This window comes from Siphateles boraxobius, unplaced genomic scaffold (genome assembly GCF_051911475.1).
Source record: "Siphateles boraxobius isolate OS27281-9 unplaced genomic scaffold, OSU_SipBor_1 1, whole genome shotgun sequence".
NCBI classification, from domain to species: domain Eukaryota; kingdom Metazoa; phylum Chordata; class Actinopteri; order Cypriniformes; family Leuciscidae; genus Siphateles; species Siphateles boraxobius.
The window spans coordinates 30,351,769-30,374,203 of record NW_027508699.1 but is presented as its reverse complement, the minus strand read 5'-3'; the positions used below and the strand labels follow the sequence as shown (position 1 = coordinate 30,374,203).

General features: G+C 38.7%; 1 protein-coding gene across 2 annotated transcripts in view; it reads right to left on the bottom strand.

Moving 5' to 3' along the window:
- The window catches only part of cdh24b (cadherin 24, type 2b), a 143,350-nt gene that overhangs the window by 33,296 nt on the left and 87,619 nt on the right, over nt 1-22,435 (bottom strand). For both annotated transcript variants that reach the window (XM_077232827.1, XM_077232833.1), the window contains exon 5: nt 13,215-13,382. In XM_077232827.1, the coding sequence (XP_077088942.1) occupies nt 13,215-13,382 (168 nt within the window). The remainder of the gene's footprint in view (nt 1-13,214; nt 13,383-22,435) is intronic.

The following is a 22,435-nucleotide window of genomic DNA, read 5'->3' as shown; positions in this document are numbered from 1 at the left end:
TCCTTGGGCATTGCTTCATATGAGACCGCTTCAGCACTGGCTTCACGGCCGAGTCCGGAGATGGGCGTGGCAGAGCGGCACTTATCGGGTGCACGTCACCCCGCACTGCCTCCAACTTTCAGCCCGTGGTCGGACCCTTTGTTTCTACGGGCAGGTGTTCCCCTAGAACAAGTGTCCAGGCATGCTGTGGTCTTCACGGATGCCTCTGCCACCGGCTGGGGGGCCATGTACAACGGGCATGCAGTTTCAGGTCTCTGGACGGGGCCTCAACTGCATTGGCACATCAATTGCCTCAAGTTGCTCACAGTACGCCTTGCGCTGAGCTGCTTCAAAGGGCCGCTACATGGCAAGGACTTACTGGTCCGTACGAACAACACTGTAACCGTTGCGTACATCAACCGTCAAGGTGGTCTATGCTCCCGCCGCATGTCACAACTCGCCCGCCATCTCCTATGGAGTCTCCATCCCCAGGTGGTCCAGCTGATATGGGACTTCTTCGGAGCCGCTCAGATAGATCTGTTTGCCTCTCTGGACTCAACCCATTGCCAGTTGTTTTATTCCCTGACCGAGGGGACCCTCGGCACGGATTCACTGGCACACAGTTTTGTTTCTAGCCCTTATGGTTCTAAAGTTATTAGCATAAACATGAGTGAAACTTTGGACAGTTGGATGGCGCTAGTGGGATTGATTTCAGAGACTCCAAATTTGCTATGGTGACAGTTCAGACTGTCCTCTATCTGTGTGCCAAATTTCATAACTTTCCCGCAAGCGGTTCTATGGGCTGCCATAGATGCCCAGTTGGAATAATAATAATAATAAGAACCGGAACAGATACAATAGGTGCCCGCACCTTCTGTGCTTGGCCCCTAATAATAATAAGAACCGGAACAGATACTAAATATAATATTTAGCATTCATAATATTTACTAAAACAACCTGAAAATAATTAATTAAAAATTTATACATTTGAGAAAGTTTTGAACTTGATAAAAAAACTGCAAAAAAATATTTACTTTAGATGTCAAAATATAGTTTCCATCACTAATCAGCCAAAAAAATAATAAAAGTTCAAACAAACCCCCCAAAAATTAACCAATTTATAAAAATAAATAACAATAAAAGAGAGAGAGAGAGAGAGAGAGAGAGAGAGAGAGAGAGAGAGAGAGAGAGAGAGAGAGAGAGAGAGAGAGAGAGAGAGAGAGAGAGAGAGAGAGATACTATAAACGTACAATTAAAAGTTTCTGACACTAAGCACCCAAACTCAAAAGTCCAGTTAAAATAGAGAAAAGAAAAAAAGACAAATATAAACCAATTTATTAGCCATGACGATATATTGTTCAAACACTAGTGATAAATGAGCGTGGAATCCAACAGGTTTGTTTTTTTGGAACAGCTTTTATTGTGGAAAGTGCAGAAACAGAGGCTCTATGCACATATAAAGGGATCTATAAACTGTGGAAAAGAAATAAAAAATAGGCCATTGAAAGTAGCCATATATTCTGATGAATATGTATGTGTAATAAATAACATGATGGATATAAGGAGCTGTTCATCAAAAGAGCAAAGCAATCAGTAAAGACCCACTGAGATGATATGATTATGCAGGGGTTTTAAAATGATATTTGCATCCAGGTCCTGCTGTGAGGCTTAATGCATTGTAAAAGTGCTACCCCGGTGCTTTAGCTCACCTCCCGTGAATGAGCGCACAACATCGTGGCATTGCGAGAGGGTTAACACTGCTCACTCGAGCCAAAAGGATAGATTCAGCACAGCAAGGATTCAGCACAGGGGGAGTTAGCTAACTGTATATGAATACATCAAAAGATAACTGGAGGAACACTGAAAGTGAGAACGAGAGGCAGAGATTAAGAAATTGGTGTGGCGGCAGTGAATGAGGACTTAAAGAGAGAGATGCGTGGGAGATGGACAGTTACTGTATACTGCTCCTCAGAATGAAAGGACTGAGAACGCAGGGGTGCAAAAGCTAACGGAAGGGAAAGAGAAGTCAGAGGAGGTGAGCTAAAGAAAAAGAAAAGGTGAAGATGGACACAAGAGAGATGATGTGAGGCCAAGCGCTTTGTGCGTGGATGTGCATCTGTCTTCCATGAGTATGTGCTGTTGTGCGTGATACTGATGGATGGAGAAAGTTGAGGTATGGAGGGGGGCGGGAGACGTGTCTGTGGGCAATGATTAAGCCGTCAATTGAACCAGAAGGCGCAGAACTTTAGATGAAATATTAATAAATAAACCAAAAATAAGCAGGCAAAGAAAATGAAAAAGGATTAAAAGGAGGCTAATATGAACTACTACTATTTTAATTACACTCTTCAAGGATGTGGAGTTTAATTAGAGAAGACAATTATTGGAATTATTTCTATTATCGAACTCCTACAATATTATTTAAATCACTATTTTCTGCCATTCTGCCATGGAGTTTAATCTGCGCTAAATAAGGATGACTTGGCTTGAAACCTCCATTTACACAGCATGCACCAGACTCGGCCAGACTTGTCTAGATCCCCTTAATTAACACTGAATGGCTCACAATCACAGGGTAAGAGAGATGCTTACTATACATGCTCATCTAAACTTTGCCTGCTATATCCATGAAACCCATAGGCTAATCTACACACTTACAGTGTAGATAATATGGTTGTCAGACTGGTTAAAAACAGTACATGTATTTTACCAAGCACATTGTAAAAATTATATGATCAATAAGTTATGACAACATATGTTTTTACATTGCTTTAAAATAAGTTAAGCATTAAAAAAAAGATATAAAACTTTTCAACTTTAAAGGGTAACTAAACACTAAAACAACTTTTTTTAGTTAATGATCTGTTAGAATGGAGCTTCATAAATGCTGTTCAATGATTCCAGTACATTTTTTGACATTTGGGTTTAAAGTGTTTTAATTCTACAATATATGGTATAAAAACGTCTGAGTGCTGCCCTCTTCAGGTTGAACGGTGGCTACTGCAGTTGTATTTTCCTATTGGATGTTTGCGGTGGTTCGTGACGCAGCGGTTGTTGGTAACGTAGGCAGGTTCCATACAAAGAGATGGATCTCAGGTGCACGCCCCCCTCCGCTGGGCTCTGCCCACTTTTCCAGCATTTTTCAAATATTGCCAGTGGGTGGAGTCAGGCTCTGACCAGGGGTTTAGTTACCCTTTAAAACTTTTTTTTGTTTAATGTAATTTAAGTTGAAATGACTTAAACATCCAAGTTGATTATTCTTCTTTCTTTTTTTTTACAGTGCAAAAACAAAAAAACAGTGGCTCAGTAGATGCTGGTTTACTATTAACTGCCAGGTGATAATATGCACTGTCCATTTTTAGATTATATATATATTTTTTTCATTTTTATATTATATTTTTTATTATTTACATTTGTTTATATTACTCTTAAAAACTTCGGGGACAGTACAATAATAAAAAGAGAAATTAATACTATTTAGCAAGGACAAATTAAAATGATCAAAAATTACAGTAAAGGCATTTATAATGTTACAAAAGATTGATATTTCAAATGTTCTTTTGAACTTTCTATTCATCAAAGAATCCAAAAAAAAATCTATCAAGGTTCCTAGAAAATAATTAAGCAGCATAATTGTTTTCAAGATAATACAGTAATAAGAATTGTTTCTTGAGCAATAAATCATATTATAATGATTTCTGAAGGATCATGTGACACTGAAGGCTTGAGTAATGGCTGAAGTCAGCTTTACCATCACAGGAATACATTACATTTTAAAATATATTAAAATAGAAAACCATTATTTTACATTATAGCGTTATTTTACTATTTTAAAATTGATCAATAGGCAGACGGATAGATAGATAGATAGATATACAGATAGATAGATATACAGATAGATAGATAGATAGATAGATAGATAGATAGATAGATAGATAGATAGATAGATAGATAGATAGATAGATAGATAGATAGATAGATAGATAGGTAGATAGATAGGTAGATAGATAGGTAGATATTTTTGTGGTATATGTGGCCAACAAGTTTCTTGGGAGAAGAGAAAAGTAATGGGAAAAGAGAAAACAGACTGGGGGTGACCGATATTGCTTGAGAAGGAGAATGGGGGGGAAAGTAGATGAGAAGGAGAAGGGACAGAGTTTGTGTTTATGTCAGGGCTGCACTGTTTCTGAGGAGAAATACAGGTGGTGAAATCAGTGTTGTGTGGTTGCTTCAGGGTGTTAATACCTCCAGAGGACTCTCACTCTATTTCTCTCACAAAGACCACTGGGGCTGTGGGGTAATCAAAACACATCCACACCCTCAGCTCAAAATGACTTTAATATCAAATCCCTCCATCCGTAATTCCACTTTAATAACCGCGACAATTGTGTCCAGGCCTCCTGGTGTATATTGTCAGGCTGCGTCTGGCTCTCCCAGGACACCTCAGGTCATCTGACGTGGTCAAGGCATCATTTAAAATACCCAGGTTAAACTAAAGCTCACTCCGTGCTGCAATATTTCAGTACTAACCGCTGGAATTAGATCACCGCATGCTGACCTCTATCAACAATGCCCTCAAAGAGCCCTGGCACACTGTGCTGTATAACTAAAACGATCCTGTGATTCACAGGCCTGTAATATAAAAGACCTTGCCCATAGCACCGTTTCTCCAATTACTCACCATCATGTATATATATATGGCATGTTAAATAATAAAAGACATCAATGCATGGGCCAGTGTCCAGAAGAAGAGAAACTTCAAAGTAATAAGCCAGGAATTGACTAGTTTATGCAGCCAGAGCTCAGAGTCCACACTCTCTTTTAGTTAGCAAGAGCCCACTTCACTTTCTTTTAAGCATCGTGCGAGAGAGAGGAAGTTGCGAGTTCATGGTTTGGTGCGAGACCCCCGTCGCGCTGGCAGTCCGACGGCTGCATTCATCATAGAGACATAGGCGTAGACAGAAAGCCCTGCCGGGAACATTCCCATTAGCATGGAAATCACTTCCCTCTTACCTACCCCCACCAACCACTCCACATCGCTCGTTCTCTGCCTCCATACAAGAAGAATGGCTCTAACTCCTATTATTCTGCGTGAAGGCACACTGCCAGGGTAGATGACAAGAAAAGCGAAATCGTTGACCATTTTTCCCGCACTCCACTCTCACTGTCGCCGATAGAACAACGGCCAACCTCCTGATTGATTCCATCACTGACGTTTGGCTCTGGGTTATTCCTCAAAAACTCACACAATGAGTGTAAAAAGTTTCCCTACAGCTCATGGTACTGTCCACCTGCTCGGAAGTTAGAAAATAACAGCATTTTGTCACTCTTGTGTCAGATTCAAGAACTACTTCTGTTGATGGAATATCTACAGTGGTGTATTTTCTGAGCAAAAGAGCAAAGCTTAAATGCAAATCACTGAATAAACATGCCTAATTAAGACAGAAAAATGAATAGGCTTTTCAACATTTTAAAAATGCTTCTCATATGACAGGAAAATAACTTTGTTAAAGTTTTAGGGCCAGATTTACTAACAGCTTGTACCAGCTTGCTCTTTTGGTGTTAAAAAAAAACTACTGTCAGGATTTACTAAAGACACACAGTGAAAAATTTGCGCTGAAAAGGTGTGGACAGGGTTATTTTTGTGGCTGACCTTATTGAACATGCAGTTATAGGAGAGTAGGAGAATATTTAAATGAATCATGCAAGGTGATTTACTAAGATTTGGTCTAGTCATTTTACTGGTATTTGTGCCATTCTTTATGCCCCCCAAAAAGCATGTTTTAAACCAGATGTTAATTTGCACTGCCCTGGGTAGATTGCGTTGGTCATTATGGAAATTATCCGGCTGTGTATGTGTTCTTTAATTTGCACATTGTCAGTAAATCACGTGAAGAACTTTCCACTCCCATCAGCGCTTTAATTTATAAAGACCCTTTACACTGTAAAAAAAAAAATAATAATAATTATTATTAATAATAAATATAAAATGATTAGAAATAAATATTAAATGGAAAATAAGAAAAAAAATCTAATAGAATATAATGCTTTAATAATAACAAAAATAATAAATATAAAAAAACAATATATAAAAACTCTGTTTTCCATTTTCCAAATATATTAATGACAATTCCTTTCTACCCATTCTACCCACCATTAAAGTACAGTCAGATGTATAGTATATAGGCTACCTGAAGAGATAAAACTATGCCTGTTAAAATAATAAAATAATTGTGATTTCCGACTAGTCTACAAAAATAGAATAAAATAATGTTTTTGATTCCTGTAGCAAAACCAGCTGAGAACTAATGATGTAGAAAGCTTAGTATCGCGCACAAAAAAAGTAAAGGTTCTTTTGCAGATAATTTGGCCTCTTGAGAAAAGACTGGATAGGTCTTTTTGATCTGTCGTATTGCTAGTGATTGAAACCTCAAAAATGCTTTGCAGTGCTACTCTACTATATTTTCCTCTCATTAATGACTTTAAAACAGAGTGCAGTCACTCTTTTGGATGCCTTTGACGTGTCACCTCAAATGCACTTTACTAGGACCTGCACATAACGTGTAAGCGGGCAGTCGCAAAGATGCAGTCATCACCAAAATTGGCGGCAGTGCTACCAGTGCCTCATGTGGAACCGTGAACCATCCAATCCCAGCTCTAATTGGGCGTTGTGATACGACGGAGCGATTTCAGAGACGTTTTCATGCCCCACTGCTGTCTATAGCCCCCCGAGGAGACCCCACAGGCAGTCGCCAAGTCAGAAGCGCTTTGCCTGCTTGCCTTATTCATACCAAACCCAATCAGCCGAATCAGTCAACAAATTATCCGATCAGAACACATGGCTGAGCTCCTCTCCAGCAAACTGACTCGAGGAAATGGACAAAGACCAGGCCACGCGTCACAGATAAGGAGCCGCAAGCTCGCTGGCGTACCAGAAAAAAAGCACATCTTCTGCAGTGCTTTTGAGCACAGTGTGAGATGAAAACGACTCAGACTTCTGTGATTACAGCGGGCTGGTATGGCCAAGATGAGGCTATTAGTGTTCCTCTCATCCCTTCCTTCCTTCATCTCTCCTTCACGCTCAGAGAAGTCGCCCTAGGGACGTATCTTTACAGATTCAGACACGCATTTCACGTCTTTATCGCGCCATGCATGGGGAAAACACAGAAATATAACCTTATGGGATTGGACGAGACCCGCAAATACAAAGAGGTTCGCTGACAGAGGGAGGACCCACTGAATAGAATTAATTGTAAAGCTACTTTCATTTCAATTGAGTGTTCAGGACCCCGAAAGCCCATATCCGACTACCAAGAGAGAACACGCTAAAAGCAATCCCACACATGTGAATTTTTTTGGAAAAGTCACTAGGGATGCGCTTTTGGGGTTTTTGGTCTCAAACCTCTTTGCTCTCGCCACAGACAACATCAGACACATTGGTGAGACGCCGGGCAACTAATTCTTTACATTTTCCGCTTCCTTTACTTTTAAAATGGATTCCAGAGGAGGCCGAGATGAGTTTTCCGGGTGCGAGTTACATCCAAACTGTAGCGTTTTATTGCCATTATACTCAAGAGAACATATGCATCAGGCCTAATCGCCTGTTGAACTTGACTCTGCATGATTCCATAATGCAAAGCTAGAAGGCTAAATGGGCTTTATGCTTTGATGAGAGTGTAAATAAACGGGCTTTATGATCCGCTGAGAGCACACAGTAAGTGTTTTGATGAACAGTGTTTTATTGTCTGTGTGCACCACTGACCACTGAAGAGCCTTTAAATGCAAAGCCAGCGGAGGGCAGAAGGGTGAAGAGTGCTGTAGAGGGTCGAAAAAAGAAATTCACATATCAAGGAGACGCACAGAAAGCCAAAGAGCAAAAGCAAAGGATGCAGAATGACAATTAGCCCTTAAGGGTTGATGACAAAACCTGTCACCTCCGAGTTTCTCCATCTCCAGCCGTCCTCTCTTCTCCCTACGACTGATGAACTGTTGAACGTGTGTATGTGACATGAATGTGTATGTGCGTGCGACACAGAAACTGATGTGTATTCCTGTGAGCACGCACAAGTCTCCTCTCATGAGTCAGTCAGTGAGTGTGTAAACGGCATGTGTGATAGATGGAGAGGGAAAGAGAGAGAGAGAGAGGGAGGGAGAGAGACAGGGAAGACATGAGAACCGACACATGGAATACAGTGTCTACACTGGACACGAGCGACAAAACATAATCGCTCCCATTATAATCAATGACAGCGTCAGTTGTATCATTCGCTAAGTGGAAGAACGGCCTTTTCTATTTTCGACGCAATGCAGAGCTATGCAGTCCTGTTTTTCCGGTTCATATGAAAAAAATTTACATTAACAAATTTAATCTGTAAACAGACTACAAATTTACAGCCGTGCTCAAAAGTTTACATACACCTTGCAAAATATGCAAATTTTAATTATTTGCACAAAATGAGAGGGATCATACAAAACGCATGTTATTTTTCATTTAGTACTGTCCTGAATAAGATATTTTACATAGAAGTTGTTTATATATAGACCACAAGACGAAAAAAGCTGAATTTATAAAAATTACCCTGTTTAAAAGTTTATATACCCTTATTCTTAATACTGTTTGATCCACGACTGTTTTTTTTTTTTTTTTTGTGATGGTTGTTCTTGAGTCCCTTTGTCCTGAGCAGTTAAACTGCCCAAAGTTCTTCAGAAGAATCCTTCAGGTCCTGAAAATTCTTCAGTTTTCCAGCAACTTTTTCATACTTGAACCCCTTCTAGCATTGACTGACTTTTGAGCAGGATGAAGATTTCCAAATGTTTCTTATTTTGTTTAAATATATTTTAAAAAAAAATCACAAATCAAGAGTACACACTTTTGAACATTTTTATAAATTCAGCAATTTTTTTTTGTCTTGTGGACTATACGTAAACATATTTTATGTGCAATATCTTATTCAGCACAGAACTAAATAAAAAATAACAAGACGTTCGTATGATCTTATTTTGTTAAAATAAGTAACATTTTGCAGATTCTGCAGGCTGTATGTAAACTTTTGAGCATGACTGTATATTTGAATTTTTTTACACAAACAACACAAAAAAAGCACAATCAGTTTGTTTCATTGAATGCCCAATTAAATCAGTCCTGGTTCCTTTGATAGCTGCACCCTATATTTGGACAATTGTGCCAATTCTAGAGCCAGTGCATGCAAAATATTAATTAGAATAAACTGTATGTCTTAATTTTAAGTTAAAAAGATGACATTAAATACATTTGAAATTATTAATATGATAATGAAATAAACTTTTTAAATGAATTGAAAGTATTTCATTTAAAAAAGAAAATACAAAAAAAAAAAAAAATATATATATATATATATATATATATATATATACATTCAAAAGTTTGGGGTCGCTAAGATTTTTAATGTTTTTAAAACATAAAGCATCATTACTCCAGTCTTCAATGTCACATGATCCTTCAGAAATCATTCTAATATGATGATTTGATGCTCAAGAAACATTTCTCATTATTATCAATGTTGAAAACAGTTATGTACCATTCTTTGATGGACAGAAAGTTAAAAACAACAGCATTTATTTGAAATAGAATTTTTTGTAACATTATAAATGTATTTGCTGTCACTTTTGATCAATTTAATTCCTCCTTGATGAATAAAAGTATTGATTTATTTTATTTATTTCCCCCGAAAAATAAAATAAAAATTCTTACTGACCCCAAAGTTTTGAACGGTAGTGTTTAATGTTACAAAATATTCTCTTTCAGATAAATGCTGTTCTTTTGAACTTTCTATTCATCAAAGAATCCTGAAATAAAAATGTAAATAACTGTTTTCAACATTGATAATAATGAGAAATGTTTCTTGAGTATCAAATCATCATATTAGAATGATTTCTGAAGGATCATGTGACACTGAAGACTGGAGTAATGATGCTGAAAATTCAGCTTTGATCACAGGAATAAATTATACTTTACAATATATTCACATAGAAAACAGCTGTTTTACATTGAAATAATATTTCACAGTATTACTGGGTTTGTTTTGTATTTTTAATCAAATAAATACAGCATTGGTGAGTTTATTATATATTGGTATATATATATATATTATATATTAATAAATGTATTAATATTTAAAAAATATTAATTAAAATATTATCTTTCTCTTAAGCCAAACATAAAAAAACACAATATAATAAATGGAACCATTCCAATAGGGTTCTCGTACTATCCTTGCTAAATATAAAAAAAAAATTATAAATTCACTGTTGCTTAAAGCTGCAGTTCATAACTTTTTTGGGTTAAAAATTATCCCAAAATTTGTTTTGAGCAAGTACATAACCAGCCAGTGTTCAAAACTATCTGCTTGCCTTAGCTCGATTCAAAACGGTAAGCTTGAAATGATGTTTTTAATTCCAGTGGTACTGGTGGATTTCCGCGGGAAATTCGAGCATGACTTTGCGCCATTACGTCACATCTGTACACATAAAGAAGGTGTCTCGGCTAGTAGGCTATATTGCGTGTGAGGATGTTGGAGGTGGACATTTATAGCATTTTTCTCACAGCTCTTGATATAATTAAACATATTAATTTGATGGCGGATCAAGAAAGGTTCAAACGACAATCACTAATGACAACTGGAGATTCACCCGTTGTAAAATGCAAAAGACTTCGGACTTCGGAGTGGCTACAGAAAAAAAGAGAGACTGCAACCGGGCCCATGCGAAAACAAGGATAAATATCGGAAGGGCATTAAATGTAGTCACGCAATGCTGAAGTTATTAACATTAACAATTTGAGAACAAAGTATATTTGTACAATTTGACGTGATATGATAAGTGATTGTTAGATTTAATCAGCACAATTTACTGCAGTGCTTTTTTTCCCTTAGTTGGTCAGAACTAGTGGATGTTACTTACTTGTTCAGATAACATTTTCCGGTGAAAATTCTTATGTTGGTCATACTTATATAAGGATGTAATAGATTATTTAAAGGTGTGAGTGGGCACACAGACACACACATACAGGCAGACACACACTCCCATAAATAAAATTGATTCCATTCTCAGAGCAGGGTTAAGCTGTCCTTTTTCTTGTGTCACCATCACCTCTCTCTCCTTCCCATCTCCGTCTGCCTGTCAGCCCTTTTTTAGTTGTTTTTGCATTCTCACTCTGTCCGTGGACAAATTACGGTGATTATCATTTAGTTTCTCTATGCTTAAACTCTCTTTAAGAACTCTCTTAACCTCTCTTCTTTTGCTATCTTTTTCCGTCTTCCCTCAATCTTCGTTTCCCCTCTCCTTCTCTTTTGTTCTGTAACCAGCAAAGACTCAGGGGAAATAAATTAGTAATATTTATGATGAAACCTTCCCTGTATCGTTGCTTCTTATCTCTTCTTCTCATAAAAAAAAGACACTGATCTTAACAGGCATACCTATGTAGTCATCCGTCAAACAATCTACCCAGCCATCCATCATGGGCACAGTGCACTCCTCTGCTCCTCTTGGCTGCCCAACACGGTTCAAGGCTGTTAAAAATACAGAAACCAGCTCAACTCCCCCTGCACCTGAGTCTGCATCTATTATACCAAGGGATGCATCAGCCTCCACGCAACATTTTTCAAACGTAATTGCAATGGTCAAAACAGCTCCCAAAACGCCTGTAATTTGTTTGCTTTTATCTGAAGTGAATTCCCGTAGAGATTTCTAAATCGGCTTCCAAGAACGAGGAGATTTACCCAACCTTGCCCAGTGAACCTGAACGTCTACCTGGGTGAGACTTTGATATATTTTCCCCACACGTTCTCTCTCTTCAGTCTTCAGATAATCTCACCCCGGGTCACCCCGGTAAAAAAACAAGAGAAAGAGAAGGGCAGAGCTGACGTCGGGAGAGAAAGGACTCTTCTATGACCATACTAATAAAGGGCTGGTATGTAATTGAGCAGAACTGGGGGGGTGGCTGCGTTTGATAGGGTTACGGCCCTTATGCAGGCACAGTTAAACAGCTGGCGGTGTAAACAGCATGCATTAAAGGACAATTCTGGCCAAAAATGAAACTAGGCCTAAATAACACATGGGTACCGCATCGACCGTTCTCTGTGATGCATTTTCATGATAATCGAATGTACCCAATTTTAACGTTGATTTAACGTTAATTAGCACGCCGTGCTACGTGCTGGTCGATAGTCACAGTTCAGCTCACGTTGCACGGCGTTTGTGGTTCGACGTGACTGTCCCGGACGTGACTGTTTTCATGTCAATAGTTGTCATGAAAGTATGTTATAATTTGACATTTGTTTATTCTGGAAATTCAAATGTGTTTTTAGAATGGCAGTTTTGGTTTATGAATAAAACAATGTCTGTGGCGAATATCACCTGAGGAGACTTTCATTAAAAATACAGTAAAAACAGTAATATTGTAAAATATTGTTAGAATTTGAAAATAACTGTTTTCTAATTTAAAATTTTAAAATGTAATTTATTTCTGTGATGGCAGAGCTGAATTTTCAGCATCATTACTCCAGTCTTCAGTGTCACATGATTATTCAGAAATCATTATAATATGCTGTTGCATTTACTGTTATTATCAATGTTGAAAACTGTTGTGCTGCTTAATGCTTTTTTTTAGGGGGAGGGGGTTCTTTTTTATCAGGATTCTTAAATCCGTGTTTTTTTTTGTTTGTTTTTTTATAAAGTAAACGTCTTTATGGTCACTTTTCAATTGAATGTGTCCTTGCAGAATAAAAGTATCATTTCTTTTAAATAATTTAAAAGAAAACAAATTGACTGACCCCAAAATTTTGAATGGTAGTGAAACTACTTCAAGAATAAGTTCATATGCATGATGAATCAGACAACCATTTTAGTCCTTATATAGCTACATTATTAACTCATGCTGTTAAAGCACATCACTTCGAAATCTGTGTATGATAGTGTGAGTAATTTATGTTGCAGAACAAAATTAAAAAGTTTTAGTTCTTTAAACTCCCTGAAAATTCCTGTGGGTACCCTTGGAGGATCCAAAAAAGCGAATTCTCATGTGGGTTTTAGGAATACACATGGTTCTACAAGGGATATACTTCAAAGAGTGTCTTTTTTTCCCAAGATGGTGTTTATTGTAGCCACTATGGTAATTTGACAGACACTATTGTTACCATGGTAAACGTCTGTAAGGGACATAGATGTAGACTTGATGTAAGATAAGCAAAGTTACTCACTTTGTACAAAGCGCGGAGGGTTGTCGTTGACGTCCGTCAATCGTACAGTAATTGTAGTCGTTCCTGACAGGCCACCAAGATGTCCGCCCATGTCTTTAGCTTGCAGGACCACCAGATACAGATCCTGTGCTTCTCTATCCAGATCAGGAACTGCAGTACGCAGGATGCCTGAGGGAGAAAAAGAGACAAAGAGAGAAGCACATCACAAATTTAATCATCTCCTTGAATCAAATAACTTCCATGTGTTCTCTGACTGTAAGCTTGTAGAAACACATCCCAGTAGACAAGGTCACCCGTGTGAGACTCCTACCATCGGACAACAGTCTACAATGGAGGTTTATTAAAATATCACAAGGAGGATTAACTATGGATGCACACTATACTGCATATAGGAGGAGACTTTTCAGAGTGCTACGGCTCAGAATGCTAATTCCCGCTAATGAGTAAAAAAGAATGCCATGCAATGCATACATGACAGAATTAGGTTAATATCCTTGATAAGCATTCACAAAACTCCAGGAGAAAAAGCCCTCTCATTTATATCAGTGTGGGGTCCACAAATGTCAACAAAATTAATTAGGTTTCATTAGACGGCCAAATGGAATCCAAACACGAAGGAAGTCCATTATCCACATAGACAGAGACACAATACACCGACTGCTACACAAACATTCGCACAATGGATCCGTGCGTGCCGAAAAATTCATCTTTCACTCTCTCGCTCCTTCTCTCGCCTCATTTTTTCTAGCCTGTCATACACACAAATACCCATCATTCTATTCTCAACCCTTACGCTCACACATAGATAGGCCACACAGTCCCCACTGCGTGTAGAATCACCCGGTGCTCACTTCACTTCTGCCAATTCCACTCTACAGCACAAAGAAGCAGGAGTGATTTTTCAAATGACTACAGCCCCCCTGTAACCCTGAATAAAAGCCTCTCACCAGCCTCTGGGTCACAAACCAGACCCTCTGAAAGGCACAGAGGCAGAGCGCAGAGGCCGGTAAGCTTGCCATTTAAAAGAAAAGTTCACCCAGACATTCTGTCATCATTTACTCACCTTCATGCCATTGCGAACCCGCATGCTGTCATTTTTTTCTATAGTACACCAGGGATATTTTTAAGACTCTTTATGCAGCTACAATACCATTTAAAACTTTGGGGTCGGTACGATTTTGTTATTGAAAGTCTCTTATGCTCACCAAGACTGCATTTAAAATACAGTAAAAAAGCAATGTTGTGAAATATTACTACAACTTAAAAAATTTATTCCTGTCATGGCAAAGCTGAACTTTCAGCAGCCATTACTTCAGTTTCACATGATCCTTCAGAGAATATGCTGATTTGTCGCTTATTAAAATGTATTATTATACAAGTTTAAAAAGCAGCCGTGCTACTGCTTAATAATTTTGTGAAAACTGTGAATAGAAAGTTCAAAAGAACAGCCTTTACTTGTCAGTACTGTCACTTGTGATCAATTGAATGCTTCCTTGCTGTATTAAAATATTAATTACTTTAAAGAAAAAAATATCTCACTGACCTCAAACTTTTGAATGGTTGTGTATATAATGGCAGTAAGCAACACACAAAAAAAGCCATAAAAGTATCCAATTTGGCACGAAGTCATACAATATCTTTATGTGAGAAACAGACAAAACATTTAAGTCGACAGATTGCACGAATGTTTCCTCAGCCAATCAAGCGAAAAACATAATTTGTTCCCAAAAAACAAAGCCAATTTAAAATTACTCACTAAATGCGGTATATAAGCCAAAGGGACAATTTATCATCAATTAAAAATGTCAGAATCATCATTTAATCTGGAGATGCAGGCTAGATGTGAGCTTTGGTGGCATCAGTGAATAATGACTTGCAAAACTATCATATGACTTCAGTAGACTTGGAATATGATGCACGAGTGAGTCATATGGACTACTTTTTATGATGCTTTTATGGTGATTTATGTCCATTTTGTCCTGCTGGGTAGCTAAATTGTCATTGTATGGCAAGAGCTACGGAAAGATTCTTAAAAACATTTTACTTTGTATTCCACTGAAAATATAACAGCATACAAGTTTGGAATGACATGAAGGTGAGTAAATGATGACAGAATCGAACTATTCACAAACCTGTGGTGACGTCCCACTTTGAAGCATTTCTCTTTTTTCCACAGCCCTCAGAAGTGTGATTTGAGTTAGTGTTTGCAGCATTTGTTAGAAGTGCAGCAGCTCAGCTGGTATGAATACATTTCTGCCAAGTCAGTCCGGATTAACTAGCATTGAAGAGAGGGAGGGAAGAACCAGGAATAGAGGAAGGAGGAAAGAACCAGAGAGATGAAGGGATGACAGAGTGAGGGGGAACTGATCAGGGCTTTGAAGGTAGAGAGCGTGGTGCTGATGGCTGATCAGGGAGACCAGCCTAAAGAGAGTATAACACGAAAATGAAGACTCTCTATCCTACAAAAGCATTTTATTGTATTTTTCACAGATTTTAGTGATTTAACTAGAGGCTTAGTGACTTCACTTGTCCATCAAGGATGAAGGACGGTGAGAATCTGATTAAGAACTTGTTCTCTATGGACAACCGATTAGCCAAACACTTGAAGCTGTTCTTCAAACAGTTTCTCATATAAATGTTTTAGATCTCCTCATGTTAGTGGTATCTACTGTTATTGTGTTGTTGTAATTTCATAGTCTGCAGTCAGAGACCTTTATTTTTCCCACTTTTATTGACAGTACAGAAGCGAGAAGGTGGAAAATGATGGGGAAAACAAGATCAAAAACAATTTTAAAATAATTTAAAAAAAAATATTTTTAATATGTAGGCTAGGCTATTATAGGCGATTATAGTTTGGACTATTTTTTATAATATCCCACTATTAGTCCTACTAAATGCAATTTCAACTATTTCTGAAGTGCTTTTATAAACACTGCTTTCTCACATAATGCAGTGAAGCAGCCCTTGCACGAGTGAATAATTGATTCTCGAGCCATCGATATCAATAAATTCAGCACCATCGCCATGGACAGCACCTTGTAACGTCGCACATAAGAAGGTATATCTTAAGCAGCTTCCTAAGGTATGGCTCGGGGAACATATAGAAATGTTATTCCTCTAGTTTAGTTATACCTCAAGAGTCTTTTATGCATTGCTAAATACAGAGTAAAATAATGTAATCACCCTTTGTGCATAATTTACTGCTTGTAATCAAAATTATGCTCAATTGTGAAACGGAATTTTTACAGATGATAATTGATCTTCACAAATTTCATGTCAAGCATGTTTTTCACTGACACTTTTGTCAATTTTATGGATTTCCATAGTTTAATAGGAATTTTTCCCCCAACCATTACTTATTTGATGTGCTATATGTCCATTGATCAATGTTTATATGTGAATAAATGGCTAAATTAAATCTGTACAACATATAAAGCAATCGTGTCTCTTCAGAAGACATGATTTTAATTGCTCGATTCATATGTATTACGCTTTAATGAACTTTTTGAAGCTTGAAAGGTTAGGGGGAATGAACTTTCAAAATAGAGACATAAATCTCAAAGGTTTCATTAAAAAATATCTTCATTTGTGTTACAAAGACTAACAAACGTTTTAAAGGGGTCCAAATTATTATGCTTTTTAACTTGTTCAGCTTTAGTAGTGTGTCCAGTCCAAAGGGAGATATTTTATTAAACAGAATTCACTTTACAAGAACTACAGCCCATACAAAAATTTATATATGGACATATATGTACTTATATTTTAAATAGAATGACATATATCTATACATATATTTGACTTATCTGAGAACACAATATTTGCCTGCAACATATATGAACATTTATGTGTCCTAACATGTGAAGAAAATATTTGAGTTCATCCATATATGATACCATATATCTGCATATATTACAGTATAGTATTGGTTTCTCTCATATATGGACAACATTAAGTATAAATATGTGACATACATATTTGTTTCCCACATATTTAATAAATGTATGTAAACATACATGCATGTGATACTGATGCATTGAAATAAGTACATATATGCATATGTCCTTCTCAAAAAATTAGCATATTGTGATAAAGTTCATTATTTTCCATAATGTAATGATAAAAATTAAACTTTCATATATTTTAGATTCATTGCACACCAACTGAAATATTTCAGGTCTTTTATTGTTTTAATACTGATGATTTTGGCATACAGCTCATGAAAACCCAAAATTTCTATCTCAAAAAATTAGCATATTTCATCCGACCAATAAAATAAGTGTTTTTAATACAAAAAAAAGTCAACCTTCAAATAATTATGTTCAGTTATGCACTCAATACTTGGTCGGGAATCCTTTTGCAGAAATGACTTCTTCAATGCGGCGTGGCATGGAGGCAATCAGCCTGTGGCACTGCTGAGGTTTTATGGAGGCCCAGGATGCTTCGATAGCGGCCTTAAACTCATCCAGAGTGTTGGGTCTTGCGTCTCTCAACTTTCTCTTCACAATATCCCACAGATTCTCTATGGGGTTCAGGTCAGGAGAGTTGGCAGGCCAATTGAGCACAGTAACACCATGGCTTACCCTCTTGCTTGAGGGTGTAGATGGCCTTCTGGACAGTAGTCAGGTCGGCAGTCTTACCCATGATTGCGGTTTTGAGTAATGAAACAGGCTGGGAGTTTTTAAAAGCCTCAGGAATCTTTTGCAGGTGTTTAGAGTTAATTAGTTGATTCAGATGATTAGGTTAATAGCTCGTTTAGAGACCCTTTTCATGATATGCTAATTTTTTGAGATAGGAATTTTGGGTTTTCATGAGCTGTATGCCAAAATCATCAGTATTAAAACAATAAAAGACCTGAAATATTTCAGTTGGTGTGCAATGAATCTAAAATATATGAAAGTATATATAAAAATATGAAATTTTTATCATTACATCATGGAAAATAATGAACTTTATCACAATATGCTAATTTTTTGAGAAGGACCTGTATACATATATGCGTCTTACATATATTTAACATTTATGTGCATATACGGGAAAATATATGGCACTTAATGAGCCAAATAATGAGAAAGAACCAAATCGCTTACCATAGCTATGCAGACGACACACAGCTCTACTTATCCCTATCGCCTAACGATTACAGCACCATTGACTCCCTTTGCCAATGCATTGATGAAGTAAACAATTGGATGTGCCAAAAAATCTTCAGTTAAACAAAGACAAAACTGAAGTCATTGCGTTTGGAAACAAAGATGAAGTTCTCAAGGTGAACGCATACCTTCAGTCTAGGGGTCAAACAACTAAAAATCAAGTCAGGAATCTGGGTGTGTCTCTGGAGTCAGACCTTAGTTTCAGTAGTCATGTCAAAGCAATAACTAAATCAGCATATTATCACCTGAAAAATATTGCAAGAATTAGATGCTTTGTTTCGAGTCAAGACTTAGAAAAACTTGTGCATGCTTTCATCACCAGTAGGGTGGATTATTGTAATGGACTTCTCACTGGCCTTCCCAAAAAGACCATAAGACAGTTGCAGCTCATACAGAACGCTGCTGCTAGGATTCTGAGCAGAACCAGAAAATATGAACACATCACACCAGTCCTCAGGTCTTTACACTGGCTGCCAGTTACATTTAGGATTGATTTTAAAGTATTATTACTGGTATATAAATCATTCAATGGCCTAGGACCTCAATACATTGCAGATATGCTCAGTGAATATAAACCCAACAGATCACTCAGATCATTAGGATCACATCGGCTAGAAATACCAAGGGTTCACTCTAAGCATGGCGAGTCTGCTTTTAGCTATTATGCCAGCCGCAGCTGGAACCAGCTTCCAGAAGAGATCAGATGTGCTCCTACAGTAGTCACATTCAAATCCAGACTCAAAACACATCTGTTTAACTGTGCATTTACTGAATGAGCACTGTGCCACTGTTCGTCCGACTGTTTGCACTGTATTTTATTTTATGTTTTAATTATTCTGATTTCTGTATTTTATCTTTTATTCTAAACTGTTTTAATTATTCTGATTTCTTTTGATTATTTAAATTTCTTCTATGTAAAGCACTTTGAATTACCATTGTGTATGAAATGTGCTATATAAATTAACTTGCCTTGCCTTGCCTTGCCTTGCCACTTACATGAAAACGGCCATTTTTGCTATATTTTGAAATATATGTTTTATATATGTCTATGTGTTTTATATATATGAATTTTGCATATATTCTCATATAGGCAGCAGACATACATGGGCACTGACATATATGTAATTTATTTATATTGACATATATTACATTTCTGTATGGGAGTGAACGACTCGTTTGGACTATAAACCCCAAAACTGTTTCAAAAACTCATTTGTTTGACCTTCCTAAGGCTGACGAACTCAGAGTTGTTCAATTTTGTTTTAAACATTGTTCCTGAACATTATAACTCCAACATTTACTCTATCTGTCTGCTGCACATTTTATGGAGAACAGCTTCCAGAACCTAAGAGAGTAGAATGCAGGCAACACACAAAAGCTTCTCCTGAAATGGAGCAGTTCCCACTTTATAGGGACAATCTGTTGTTTGTGGATCATAACTGGTAAGTATGTCTTATTATTTGTAGTTGCATTTTCTATGTTTTATATTGTTGCTGATGTAAACAAAGGGCAAAGCTTCCTTGGTAAAATCAGCCACGGTTTTGTGATTGATTACTGTTTGTATTAGTTTCCGACAACGCATTTTAAATGTATAAGAAAATGACAACAAAAAAATCTGTGCTTGCAAAGAGCGTGCATGAAAACCGTTTTGCGTGATCCTCAAGTTTGTTAACATTCTTAAGTCTGAATCAGGCTTGAATTGGTTTGAAATTGACGCCAACCTTAATATTTACATCTGAGTAGAGCTCATGGTTATGGTAAGGGTTGTGACATTTCCCGAACACTCGCTAACTGGTGCCAATCACACTGGGCCAGCTAACCAATCACAGCACATTTTGTATTTCGGCTTCATCAAAACAGGAACTAAATGGTGCGTACGAGCCAGACTGGGGAGTGAGGTGCTGTCATAATGTAAAATATGTGAAAAATAACATTCCCTTTCAAGGGAACTCGAGCTGCGTTTGAGACGCGGTGGGAACGCTCTGCGTGATTACGTCGTGAAGCACGTGTAAAATCAGTCCAATGGAAGCCCGCTACGACATAGGTGACGTCATTGACCAGGAAACTATAAAGCACCCTTGAAATCAGACCGCGACAGCTTCTGCACCTTCAGCAAGCGCTCTCTGTATATCTGTCCTTGTCTATTTATTGTTGTCTGTCAAGCCCCTTATATATATATATATATATATCACCATGGCGAGCAAGCAGAGTTATAAGCGTTGTGTTGGTCCCTGCCCTCGTTATATCACGGGTGGGACACACACCGTATGTGTATTGCTTGTTTGGGAGTGGAGCATGCCCAGTCAGTCCTCGAGGGGGCTGATTGTGAGCATTGCATGAGTTTGTCTATGAAAACTCTCCGCTCTCGCCAGGCGTTCTTTGAGGAGGACGGTTCGGTTCGTGCTCCCCGAGGTGCGGGTCCCGCTGCTGCCGAGGCACAGCGTCGGCTTTCATCTTGGGGTTCGCAGATGGATCTAGTAGCGGGGTTTGAGACGGGCCCCGCCCTTTCTCAGCCCTTACCTGCTGGATCCGGTGTCTTTGCACAGGAAGGAGCCCGCTCTGCGGCTTCTCCTTCCCAGGCTGAGGCACCAATATTGCGGCTATCCAGTTCTGAGGATCTGGATGTCGCTGATATGGGGGATATTGAGTGTTCGCCAGCTCATTCCCCTGCTGATGAGGAGCTTTGGGAGGTTTTATCCCGTGCTGTTACTAAATTAAATATTGAGTGGCCAGCCGATGATGTTGATGTTGAATCTAGAAAAAGTCTTTTAGATGAACGATATCTGCCATCTAGATCACGACCTCCTCGTCGGGAACTCCCGTTTTTTCCCGATCTCCACACCGAGGTTTCGAGATCGTGGATTAAACCGGCTTCTTTCAGAGTGCATAATCAGCAGACTAGTAACTATAGTAAAGTTCAAGGGATTGATCACTTTGGTTATTTGACTATGCCTCGTGCTGAAGACACGCTAGCAAGCTATCTCTCCCCCGAGTCATCGTCTTCTCTGAAAGCCCCGACATTACCCACTAAACCTTTAAAAAATACATCTTTGTTAGTGGGTAAAGCGTATTCGGCAGCAGGTCAGGCAGCGGCATGCTTACATACTATGTAGATTCTCCAAGCATACCAGGCTGACCTGCTGAGGGACATGGACAGTTGTGAGGAAGTTAGTGCTGAGGCAATTCGAGAATTGCGTCGCACGACAGATCTGTCTCTCCGGGCCACCAAGGAAACAGCCAAATCTGTGGGCCGTTCTATGGCAGCCCTGGTGGCCACGGAACGTCATTTATGGTTAAATCTTTCAGATATTAAAGACAAAGATAGATCTGTTCTTCAGGATGCACCGCTTTCACCATCAAGTCTGTTCGGCGACGCTATAAATTGTGTTGTCGATCGGTTCCAAGAAAACAAAAAACAAGCGGCTGCGTTTCAGAGGTTTCTTCCTCGCAGGTCCAGTGTCCCCGAGGCTGCTCGCAACATAAAGCCTGAGCAGTCTCGTCCGTCTACAAGCTCCGCACACACACACAGATATCAGCAAAAACAGAGCGTCGGCGCTCGGGCTCCTCCTCAATCTGGGGTTCCTGAGTGGCGGTCGCAGCCCAAGCCTGTTAGAGGTAGACAGGATCTGAGGGCTGTCATCACTAAGAGAGCTGGGTCTAAGAAGATGTCCTGACGCCAAGGCTATCAGGCTTCTGAGGGTGGTCCCCTCCAGGGAGGAACGGTTCCGAGGAACCGTCCCTCCTTGGCACCCTCCGGGGGGCGATTCTCCGAGGAGAGTCGCAGCGTTGCCACTTCGGTTGTTACCTGCCGGTTCGCCGCTTCAGGGCGCCGAGGTGTCAGCGTCCCCGTGCAATCCTCTGAGGAGGGTTGTAGAACGGTCAGTTCGGTTGTTCCCTGCCGGTTCGTCGCTTCAGGGCACCGAGATGATTGTTCCATCAAATCCAGAGGCCAGTCCCAAGGGACTGGTTCCCCTATCGGAATTTCTGGCAGCGTGGAAACTTCTGCCAAATATTTCTTCATGGGTCCTGCGTATAATAGAAAAGGGTTACAGAATTCAGTTCGGTTCTCGT